Consider the following 12,632-nt stretch of genomic DNA (forward strand, 5'->3'; position numbering starts at 1 on the left):
GAAGTCGACCCGAGTGATCATAAAAAAGGACAATTTCCAATACAAGTTCAAATACAACTCACCTTGAATAAAGGTGGAGGACATTATGTTTGCAGTATGTGAAACCACAGATATTAAACATATTATTATCAACTTACTTTTCGGACTATAAGGCACACCTAGAACCCCGAATTAGCCAGAAATGCTCCTCATGCGAACGTGCACTCGTTTTTATGTTTAATCACGCCAATCATTATTCTTAATAAGCAAAGATATAGGTATGTATACGATATATAGATAAAAATGGGGCTGGTACAGTGGATGAATGTTTAGCGCGTCCTCTGCAAAGTACTGAGGTCATGAGTTTAAATCCAGCTACCATGCTTCCTGTACGGAGTTTGCATGATCTCCCCGTCCTTGCGTGGGTTTCCTCCGGGCCACTCCGGTTTCTTCCCAAATTCCAAAAAACATGCATGTCACGTTAATTGGCCAGTCCAAATTGTCCCCAGGTGTGAATGAGCGAGTGAGTTGTCTGTCTCTGTGTGCCCTATGACTGGCTGGCAACCAGTTAAGGGTGTCCCCAGCCCGCTTCAAATTGTAGTATTATATACCGTAACTGTATAAAGAGCCCAGAAGTCACACAGTAGCTCTTACTGAAATTCATGCGCCTTATACTCCGATGCACTTTCAACTGTGTTTTATCTTATTACCTTAACTCAACTTGAGTTAATCTTGTATTTTTATATTTTAATATTCAAAATATTCTTTTATGTATACATGAATATAGTTTCTCATATTTATTACGCTGGAAACTATGTGGACAGCAAAGTAAGACTTTCATTGTGCAGGGAATTGTGGTTCTTTACTGTGCATATGACAAGATACACTTTGAATCTTGAATCTTTATGTATGAAAAATATATGACAAATGATTATTTTTATGTGGTGCGCCTTATAGTGCGAAAATTATGGTATTCACAGACAATACATAAAAAGGTGTGTCTTTTACGACTGTGAATTTCCCTACGGGGATGAATAAAGTATCTATCTATCTATCTATCATTTATCATTGACAGCTCAGACATAAACAAGCTCCTGACATGAGTGATGCCAATCGTTGAGAAACCGAGGGGGACGATAAATGAGGTAGCCGTAAAAACGCAGGCAACGCATATTAAATGTACATGCACTATTCACGTCCACATCCATTTGAGAATGAGTTAATTGTACCCATGAAACATTTTTACATAAATCAAACATGTTATTTCTCTAAACCAGGGGTCTCCAACGTGATGCACCAAGGTTCCTCCTAAAGACAGCTGAGGTGCCCACGGATCTGTTCTGAAAATAGCTCACCAGGGCTGGGTCATTGGGATTTTCTAGTTAAAGGATTTTTTAGTGATTGATTAAGTCGATTTAATCCTTCTTCCAATAATGAACCTGGTAATAACATAGTAACAACATAGCAATAACATGATAAATTGTTATTTTAGAAATGCATATCAAACGCCAATTAGTAACAAAAGTAGCTCTCGTATGATGAGCATAATTCTGAAAAACAGTTGACATTCTTTTTCTGATCCAGCCCTTCCGAGAACAGTCTTGATCTGGACCCAGAGCCAAACTGAGTTTGACATCCCAGGTTTAGGGGAGACAGTGCTGGGTTCGACAGCTGATGGTAGTGATTGGCCAAGTGCCGTCGATTATTTTTCTTGGGTTTAGGGTTTCCAGTCATTTTAATTTAGGCACGACGGCAGGAGAGGGGCTGGCCGGGACGACTACCTGCCAGCCTGCCTAGAGAGCCAGGTGGTTTCCATACGACTCGACTTAAGAGTTCAAGTCCCCATGAATGGAAGTGAATCGCTCGTCGTAATCAGCGGAGGAACGCCGGCTACGGATTTCCGAGAGGCTTTGCTTGTATTGTGGCGGCAAGGGACACCGGACCTCCTCGTGTCCGTTAAAAGGGGGAGCTCGTTGGACATCGGAGGCGTCCGATTGAGTTCAGCCATTATCCCGACCTCCAGAACCCCTAAGCCCATCCTCGAGCCTCGTCTCCTGATTTCCGGCTTCCCCCAGACACTATCCGCGTTGGTCGATTCCGGCGTCGAAGCGAACATTCTGGACATGACCCTCGCTCGCAAACTCCGAATACCACTGGTTCCTCTCTCGTCCCCGATCACCGCCCGAGCGTTAGACGGTCGTCTTTTGGGCACTGTCACTCAGATTACCGAACCGGTGGAAATGAAATTATCTGGCAACCACCAAGAGCGGATTCGTTTCCACCTGCTCCCATCCCCCGGTCAACCGCTTGTTTTGGGACATCCGTGGCTGGTGCAGCACAACCCCCACTTCGATTGGCATTCTGGAGCCGTGATGGAATGGGGCGTCGAGTGCCACCGAACCTGCCTGCGAGCCGCGAGGCCAAGGCCACCTCATTAACCTCCACAATGCCCTTACGATTGTGCCATTGACCTTCTGCCGGGCTCTACTCCCCGCGGGGTCGGCTCTACTCCCCGCGGGGTCGGCTCCTGCCCTCTCAGCACCCGAGAGACAGTCCATAGAGGAGTACATTTCTGATGCTTTGGCGGCCGGCATAATACAACCGTCATCCTGAAGAATGACCCCTTACCGTTGCTCTCCTTCGCCGTCGAGCTACTACAAGGGGCCACCGTCTTCACAAAACTGGATCTCCGAAACACCTATCACCTGGTCCGTATCCGGGAAGGGGATGAGTGGAAGACGGCTTTCAACACGCCCACGGGGCACTATGAATACCTGGTCATGCCCTTCGGACTAACCAACGCCCCCGCTGTCTTCCAGTCCTTCATTAATGACGTGCTGTGTGATGTACTCAACCGATTCGTGTTGTCTACCTGGAAGATATATTGATTTTCTCCAAATCCCTGGAGGAACACACACAGCACGTCCTTCGCCGTCTACTAGAGAACTCCCTCTTCGTGAAGGCGGAGAAATGCAAATTCCATGCCAAGACCGTGGCCTTTCTGGGTTATATCGTGGCGGAAGGGAAGCTGCAGATGAACCCCACGAAGGTGTCGGCGGTTACCTCCTGGCCTGTCCCTAATGACCGTAAGAAGCTCCAACAGTTCCTGGGTTTCGCCAATTTCTACCGTCGCTTCATTCTGAACTACAGCACGGTAGCAGCGCCCCTCACGGCTCTCACCAGCCCTAAAGGGGCATTCCGATGGTCTCCCGCGGTCGACGATGCCTTTACCACCCTCGAAGCCCGCTTCTCGACGGCCCCCATTCTGCAGGTGCCCGACCCGGGAACGTAAACTGGTGGTTGAGGTAGATGCCTTGGACGTAGGAGTTGGGGCGGTCCTTTCCCAGAGGTCGGCCGAGGATCACAAGATGCACCCTTGCGCCTTCTTTTCGCGGCGCCTATCCCCCAGTGAACGCAATTACGATGTGGGGGATCGTGAACTACTAGCCATCAAGCTGGCATTGGAAGAATGGCGTCACTGGCTGGAGGGAGTGTCGGTTCCATTCCTGGTGTGGACCGACAATAAGAACCTGGAATATATCCGCTCTGCAAAACGCCTGAACCCGAGACAGTCCCGCTGGTCCCTGTTCTTCGCCAGGTTTAACTTCACCCTCTCCTACCGCCCGGGTTCCCGTAACGTTAAACCCGATGCTCTCTCACGCCAGTTCCAGAAGGAGGAGGACCAATTTCGGCGACCATCCTTCCTGCTTCCCGTGGGTTGCCACGCTCACCTGGGACATCGAAGACTGTGTCAGAGAGGCGCTCCAGGATCAAGCGGGACCCAGTACCTGTCCGGAAGGGCATCTTTTTGTTCCGGAGGAACTGTGTTCCGAGGTCGTCCGATGGGGGCACGACTCCCGCCTTTCCTGCCACCCGGGAGCAGCCCGCACCAGTAACTTCCTGGCCCGGCACTTCTGGTGGCCCTCCTTGGCAATGGACGTTCAGGAGTACGTCAGGGCTTGCCAAACCTGAGCCCAGAACAAATCGTATAATCGACCCCCTGCTGGTCTGCTAAAGCCCTTACCGGTTGCCAATCGCCCTTGGACCCACATTTCCATGGACTTTGTAACTGGACTGCCTGCCTCGGAAGGGATGACGACCATTCTGACAATCGTGGATCGCTTCAGCAAGATGGTCCTCTTTGTGGCGCTTCCCAAGCTCCCTTCCGCCAAGGAAACAGCGCAGGCGGTCCAGTTGCACGTCTTCCGGGTCCATGGCATACCCAGGGACCTCGTTTCCGACCGAGGTCCCCAATTTGCTTCTAGCTTTTGGAAGGAGTTCTGCCGTCTTCTGGGGGGCCACAGTAAGCCTCTCCTCTGGTTTTCACCCACAGTCCAATGGTCAGTCTGAACAGCTAAATCAAGAATTGGAAACGGCGCTTCGCCGCATGGTCTCCCGGGAGCCTCTCTCTTGGGCAGGACAGCTGGTGTGGGTGGAGAACGCCCACAATTCACTGATCAGCTCGTCCACTGGCATGTCCCCCTTCCAATGCGTCTACGGCTACCAGCCACCCCTGTTCCCCAGCGAAGAGGGTAATGTCTTCTGCCCTTCGGCGTTTGCTAATGCCTGGCGCCGCACCTGGGCACGGGCATGCGCTACTCTCCTGCGGGCGGTCGACACCTACTCCAATGGAGTCAACCGTAGGAGGACTCCTGCTCCGGCGTACCAGGTGGGCCAACAAGTATGGCTGTCGTCCAAGGACCTTCCGTTTCGGGTGGAGTCGAAGAAGCTGGCTCCGCGATTCCTGGGACCCTTTCCGGTGGAGAAGGTCATCTGCCCTTCTGCGGTCAGACTTCGCCTGCTTAGTACCATGAGGGGCCACCCAACCTTTCACGTGTCCCGAATCAAGCCTGTCCGCCAGAGTCTGCTGGTACCTGAAGCACCTCCTCCTCCGTCCCCACGCTTTCTGGATGGGGATCCTATCAACACGGTGCGACGCCCTCTCCGCTCTCGTCGAAGGGGACGGGGCCTCCAGTACCTGGTGGACTGGGAGGGATACGGTCCGGAGGAGCGATCATGGATCCCCACCCGACAGATTCTGGACCGCTCTCTCATTACTGAGTTCCATCTCCAGCATCCTGACCAGCCTGCTCCTCGCTCGTCAACTCTGTCTCCGCCTGATCCTGCTTCTGCCTCACCTCCTGATGCTGACGACAGGGCTTCGGTCTGCTCGGAGGAGTTTTGAATTTGGGGGTTTTGCCTGTTGGATTACCTCTTTTTGTTTTTTTTGCCTGTTGGATTACTTTTTCTCTGCCTGTTGGATTTTTTTTTCTTTTGCCTGTTGGATTAGGTTTTTCTCCTTTTGTTTCCTGGTGGATTATTTTTTCTGTTTTTTTTTGTGGACTTCTGGAGCCGTGCTGTCCCTTGAGGGGGGGGTTCTGTCATGATTGCCGATTGAGCGCAACTGCAGCGGCTTAATTGGTGCCAACAGCCCGGACAGCTGATTGGCTGTCACTCTCTTTTCAAACCCCCGGCTTCCTCTTGGAAGCCGTCAGATCGTTATGCGAACTGTTGCCTTCAGCTCAGTAAGCCCTTACGTCCAACTCCGTTTTTGCCCTGCTTTTTTCTGCCTGATCATTGTGGCCAACCTGTTTCCGTACCTGACTACGCCCCGATCTGCCTGCCTGTTACCTGACCTGTTTTGCCCTGTTACCTGCCTACCTCCTGCTACCGACCTCGCTTACGAACTCGACACCGCCTTTGATCTCCAGTCCCTGCCAACGACTTGCTATTCCCGCCTGTCTCCGATCCTCCTCGCCAGACACGCCAGTGCCACTTCCGCACCGCTCGCTCCTTTTGTCCGTCAGCCATCGGATCGTGGAAGCAAGCCTTACTCTCCCTCTTATTCAATAAAAACTAAGAAAACGAGCGTTAATGGGTCCTGTGTCCGTTTCTGGTCTGTGACACCAAAACACTTTGTTTTCTAGTAAAAGAAGTAATACGAGAAAATATTATGTGCCTGTGGAACATTTTTAAAAGGTTTTGGGTACTAAAATAGTAATACTTGAATTTGTGAAAAACAAATCAACAAGATTTATTCATCCACCGCTTATCCTCAGTAGGGTCGCGGGGGTGCTGGAGCCCATCCCAGCAATCATCGGGCAGTGGGCAGGGGACACCCTGAACTGGTTGCCAGCCAATCGCAGGGCACACAGGGACAGACAACTCGCTCGTTCACACCTAGGGACAATTTGAACCGGCCAATCCACCTGAAAAGCATGTCTTAGGAATGTGGGAGGAAACCCACGCAAGCACGGGGAGAACATCCAAACTCCGCACAGTAAGTCCGGTAGCTGGATTTGAACCCACGCAGGAGGTTCCCAAGACCTTAGAACTGTGCCGCACACGCGCTAACCACTGCGCCGCCGTGCTGCCCTTGTATTATTTGTATTAGGTGTAAAAATATTTACTGTAAAACAGCACTGAATGAGTTGAAAACTCCCTCTCTTGACCCATTGTTGTAGACTGGCACGTCGAGGATTCTTGTTTATGGTCCATTATTTATGTCGAATATTCTTTTCAGCACATTACTTGATTATTATTGATTATGTCTTTGTACTCATTGTTTCATTGGTCATGATATTTCCGGTTTTGGAAATTGTAGAGATTCTAGTTGTTTTTCTTTTTTACTGATTCTGCCATGTCCTTAACTTGTAAAGCTATACCCTGATGTCCAAATTCATCACCAGAAACAAACTAATGTGCATGAGCATGCAAATTCCTGTGTTATTTATGAGATTCGGCAAACAATGACCAAAGAAAATGATTTTCACTTAATATAGGTAAAAGTACTCTACGCTATGAAATGTTTAAATATTTCCATTAAATTAATCTAAAATAAGATAAAATCCTATCGATTGGCAGGAAGGCACATAGCAAATAAAACATCCAACCCAAGACAAAATCTCAAAGACATTAAAATATAATTTTAGAATGTACTCACAGCTCCTGTCAGAACAGTAATAGTCAGACTTCTACTGCTTTTCAGGATACGTACAGCCTTGGGAAGTACAAAGAGGATGAACGCAGGGAATTAAAGCATCAAAAAAAAAAAAATTTTAAACGTAAAACAAATGGCATTCTTTCGTGTGTTTACCTCTTTGTGGTCCACATTGGTAAAATCGACCCCATTCACTTCGACAATCTGGTCACCAATCTTCATTTTGGGCACATAAATCACAGAATTTAGAATTCACATCAGGAAGCCACATTTAGACCAGTGATCGGCAAACTTTTCTGTGCCATGGACTGTTTTTTAGCTGACAATATTCTCGTGGCCTTGCCCAACAATAGCGTTACCAATGATAATAACGATAACAATAATAAGAAGAAGCCTACATCCACTGTATAATCATTAAACCACTAGGGATCTAGATAACATTATATTTAAACTCATCATCGCACTACTTTTACTCACGGTACCATGTTTAACGACGTTGTACAACATGGCACCGTAAAAAAATTCCTTTTCCTATGTCATCTATGTTGTCATTGTTCTGGTGGATAGGAATTGGTGCTCTCACCGCCAGGATCCAGGTTTGATTCCTGTTAGGGGCCGGTCACACAGACATTTGCGGCTGAATCACGGCCAGAAATTTCTGCCTTTGAGGCGGACGCTATTGGACGCATTGAGTTTGCCATTAAGACAAGATACAGCGGTGCTTAACACGAGGTCGGAAATACGCGCGCGGGTGGCAGCGCGAAAAAGTTTTGCGCTGCGGGTACACAGCCTTTCACGAGCGTATTGAGGCTGAACATTTTATTTGGAAAGATGAATATTTTACTTGGCCAGAAATTTCTGGCCGTGAAGCAGATGCCGTTGGGCGCTGTTGGACGTTTTGAGACCGCCATATAGACGAGATAGAGCAGTGCTTTACTCGCGGTCGGAAATTTTCACGTGGTTGGCCGCGTTCAAAACTTTTGAGCTGCTCAAAAGTTTGAGCACGTGTTAAACCGCGTGCCGCACACGTGGTCAACACGAGGTAATGACGCAGAAATGACGCGGAACGACGTGCTCTGGCCGCGGCCAGGGCGTGGTTACACATGGGTAGGACGGGAAATTTCAGCGGGTAATCGTGGGTGGAGCATGGTAATAGCGTGTTCTGCGCCTGTATCGCGGTGTTATTACGTGAAATTAGCGTGTTACGCGTGTGACCGTCAAACGCCTTTCTCCGCGTATATACAGCGCGATTTGGTTGTTGCGTAGGAGTCGGATTTGGGCTTAACACCGGCTCGGGAGCTTTTATACCTGTGGTCCACACGAGAAAATGACGCAGAAATGACGCGATGAGGAAGCGGAACAGTCGCCGGCGTGTTTTCCGGGCATACCACCGATGAACAGCGGGTTGGCCAATTTTGTGCATTTTCCATCGCGGGCAACCACGGGCAAAAAAAAAAACGCAAAATTTTAGCCGTGATTCAGCCGCAAATGTCTGTGTGACCGGCCCCTTACATTCAATACTGAGCAAATAAAGTAAGCGGTATTGGTTGAATGATCAATCATTGCTCAAATATGGTATTATCCGACTGTAAAGGTTTGTGTATAACACGCAATCAAACTTTTGAGTTTTTTTCTGGGGGTAAAAAAAAATTGTGTGTACAGATATCTCTCAAATTTTTTAAGGGGGTTGGGATCTCAAAACATCCTGCGATAATCAAAAGCCGCAAAGTATAAACCTTTTTTTTATTTGTTACATAAGAACAAAACCAACCTGTTCTTTGGTACACATCCAATCATATTTTAAAAATCATGAGAAAACACAGGTTTCACACATTATATTGTTGTTAGAAAATAATGAGGGGAATTATGTGAAAAACAATGATTCAAACAATGTGATCATTTTTAAATGAATTAACTGGTGCCTGTAAAATGATATAAAGTATGATATTTGGTTTATGAAATGAAATGAAATGAAATGATCTGCATTTATATAGCGCTTTTCAAGTCAATGACTTCCCAAAGCGCTTTACATTGTGCTTCACATTTCCCAATAGCGGCCGGGATCTGTGCAGCCATGTAAGGCGGTAACCTGCTTATTGGGGGGTTCAGTGTCTTACCCAAGGACACTTCGACATGTAACACGGACAAGCCAGGATTCGAACTGGGATCCCTTAATCCTAAAACGATCGCTCTACCTCCTGAGCTACTGCCGCCCCATATGAGAGATAGATGTGTCCAAAGGTAATTTGGGGACTCGTCTCTTATAAGTCTTTGGCCTCTAGCCGTCACCCCTTTTTTTCTTTCCAGGTGATTTGTTCATTTTGTGATGTGATGTTTGTTGCAACATGATTGAAAAGAAAACATAAACAAAATACAAATACAAATAATTTGCCGCCATTTGGATGTAATAGAACCTGCATTTACCTCCTGGTTCTGTCCTACAGAAACCACATATTTTTGAAAAAGCGCCAGAGAGCCAATAGTAAGCGCCAGAGGCCCGCATGTGGCTCCAGAGCAAGATTAAAGGTCGAGAAGTTTAACTTTGTTGACGGTAGAAAAAAATGTTCTTCTACCTTTTGATGCTTTTGTGGATTTGTTAACATGATGGCTTTTAGAGACAATTGCAAATAAAAAAGATTTGAGCATACATAATGTATGTTTGTCAAGCTATTTTAAGTATGTGTACAACTCAGACTGCAATGTCATTGACGTGCAGGCAGACGAGCAGAAAAGGGGCGGGGCAACTGTTTAGAAGATCAGAATGCAGAACACAATTTACAACAATAAAGAAACCACAATACAGCAAGGTATTACAGTGCATACAAAAAAAAAGGTATAGGCCGAAAAAATAAGGTAACTTGTTTATCTTTCTGGCCAGGTACCAAACCACTCACGGACCGTTACCGGTCTGCGACCCAGTAGTTGCTGACCACTGATCTAGACAATAAGAACACTTACCTCAAGCCCAACCTCCGCCGATAGCGAGTCTGCTTTTACGTTGCTGATGTAGATGCCAGGTTTCTGGGTAGGACCGCTAGAGATGCTTATTCCCATTCCTTTGGTACCCACAAGGCTGAGAAAGACCTTCTTCTCCTTGATTTCTTTCCCACTCAAGGACATCAAACCAGCAAGACTGCTTTTTTTCTCCTAGGTTATACATCAAGCAAAAAAAAAGCTGACTGCAGATTATCAAAAAGCGCTTTTGTCAAATTGTATTGCTGTAACTTGCTACATCTTTTGAATGTTTGTCATCAGTGTTATTGGAATAAAGGTGTCTTTAATGTCAACATGCTGACTAGTACTTACTCCAGATTCTGAAACAAATTGATCCACAAACTGCCACTTGAGGGGTTCATCTGGTGAGCTAGACACAGGAAGTAGTTATTACAGTAGATATGCACTTGTAGTTTAACAAAAATCGAAAAATTTACGTTGGAATTGCAACAAACCTTTTGACAGGAATCATTCCTACGTCTAAAGAGACAAAAAGAAAAAGAAAAATACATGATTGACCTTAGTGCTGATCGACAACACACACAAGAGCATTGATTGTGTTGTAATGTGGTTATGGGTAACTCACGTCTGACTTTGAACGATACTATCTTCTTGGTCTTAATAAGACTGATGACTTCCTCGTGTATGCATGATGAGATGGAGTATCCGTTGATCCGGACGATCTCATCTCCCACCTTGAGTATTAACGCAGAAAGGAATAGCATCACTAATTAAGGGTATCCTGAAATAGTTGTTAACCTCGTTAACCTCGAAAAACTGTTTTACATTATACTCTAAAACAGTAATTGTGGATATTCCTGGTAATGACCTTCTATCGTAACAATGTAATTAATTTAACGGCCACAACCTCATTTAGAATATTTAATGTAAAACATGTTTACGATTAGCACAGCCCAAAGAATTTTAGGGGGGGAATGCATGCAGGGTCATTAAAGTACATGCTTGACTGTAAACAATTTGTGATAATGAGATATAATAAAACTGCATTGAATGAGGATATTAAATCGGTGGTGTCCAAAGTAAACTGTGGCACTTATTTTCATTTGCTGTGGTGTATTAGCGCTAGCTCTAAACTTTACAATGGCTGCCAGAGATTGATTGATAGATAGATAGATACTTTATTCACCCCCGCAGGGAAATTCACATTTCCAGCATCATCCCTGCGCTGAGAACAATACAATAATAAAGCAAAAAGAATACAATATACAAATACCCAATGTGACGTGCTAATACCCACTGTAGCGTGTTCTATAGAGTATCTAGATAGTGCTACACAGAATACATATTGCAATAAAATTAGGTAATATGCAATGTAGGGGGTGTGGTTTAATGTGGGCCTTTACTCTGCCGGGTGGAGTTAAAGAGCCTCATGGCATGAGGGAGAAAACATTTCTTCAGTCTGTCCGTGGTACAAGACAGTGACAGCAGTCTGTCGTTGAAGCTGCTCTTCTGTCTGGATATAATGCTTTGTAGTGGATGTGATGAATTGTCCATGATTGACCGCAGCTCTTTCAGTGCCCGTCTCTCAGCTACTGTTGTCAGGCTGTCCAGCTCTGTGCCCACAACAGAGCTCGCTTTCCTCGCCAGTTTATTGAGACGAGAGGCATTCTTCTTCATGACGCTGCCTCAGCTGCAGTACTCTGGGGTGAGGATGAGTTGAGGTGGTCAAACCTGTTGAAAAAGTTGTTTAACTGGTTGACTCGCCCCACATCTACGTCCACAGCCACACCCTGCTTGGTGCTGCAGCCAGTAATGGTTTTCATCCCTTCCCACACCTCCTTCATGCTGTTGTTCTGCAGCTTTTTCTCCAATTTCCTCCTGTACTGCTCCTTCCCTTCCCGGAGCTGGACTCTGAGCTCCCTCTGTACTCGTTTTAGCTCCTGCTGATCACCATCTTTAAAGGCCCTCTTTTTTTGGTTCAGAAGGCACCTGATGTCGCTCGTGATCCATTGTTGGCATTGCAGCGTACAATTTTTATAGGAACCACATTGTCCATACAGAAGTTAATGTAGTCAGTAGTGCAGTTTGCCACCTGCTCAATGTCCCCACTGCTGGACCCTAGCAGGACATCGCAGTCCGTACGTCCAAAGCAGTCTCTCAGAGCCTGCTCTGCCTCAGTAGACCATTTCCTGAAAGAGAGCGTGTGGTCGTTGGTAGCCTTCTCACCTTTGGTTTGTAATGAGGTTTAAGCAGAATGAGGTTGTGGTCTCCTTTCCCAAGGGCAGGCAGTGGCGTAGCACTGTATGCGTCCTTAATGTTTGCATACAGAAGGTCAATAGTCCTATTTCCCCTGGTCTTGCAGTCCACATACTGGACGAAAGAGGGCGGTGTTGTATCAAGAGTCACGTGATTGAAGTCCCCAGAGATTAACATGGCGGCGTCCGGGTGTTGTGTTTGTAGCTTGGCCACAGCGGAATGAATGACGTCACAAGCTACTTCCTCATCAGCGCGCGGTGGAATGTAAACAATAACAGCAAACTCTCTGGGCAAGTAATAGGGACGCAGACTTACGGCCAAAAGTTCGACATCACGGCAGCAGATAGAAATCTTTGTGTTTACATGCCCGGGGTTGCACCACCTCGTGTTCACGTAGATAGCAAGTCCGCCTCCTCTGCGCTTCCCGCAGGCTTTTGTGTCTCTGTCTGCTCTAACAGCGCAGAAGCCGACATTAGCGTCCGGGATGCAAGACCTGAGCCAC

At 46.8% G+C, this 12,632-nt stretch overlaps 1 protein-coding gene across 1 annotated transcript in view; it reads right to left on the bottom strand.

Moving 5' to 3' along the window:
- The window catches only part of ush1c (Usher syndrome 1C), a 55,103-nt gene that overhangs the window by 28,666 nt on the left and 13,805 nt on the right, over positions 1-12,632 (bottom strand). Inside the window, exons 5-10 of the mRNA XM_088340933.1 lie at positions 10,500-10,608; positions 10,369-10,393; positions 10,226-10,283; positions 9,878-10,066; positions 7,076-7,135; positions 6,923-6,979 (exon numbers count right to left, since the gene is read on the bottom strand). Of these exons, the coding sequence (XP_088197059.1) occupies positions 6,923-6,979; positions 7,076-7,135; positions 9,878-10,066; positions 10,226-10,283; positions 10,369-10,393; positions 10,500-10,608 (498 nt within the window). The remainder of the gene's footprint in view (positions 1-6,922; positions 6,980-7,075; positions 7,136-9,877; positions 10,067-10,225; positions 10,284-10,368; positions 10,394-10,499; positions 10,609-12,632) is intronic.

The sequence above is a fragment of the Urocampus carinirostris genome, chromosome 7, assembly GCF_059441175.1.
Source record: "Urocampus carinirostris isolate Australia breed hairy pipefish chromosome 7, RoL_Ucar_1.0, whole genome shotgun sequence".
Lineage (NCBI taxonomy): Eukaryota > Metazoa > Chordata > Actinopteri > Syngnathiformes > Syngnathidae > Urocampus > Urocampus carinirostris.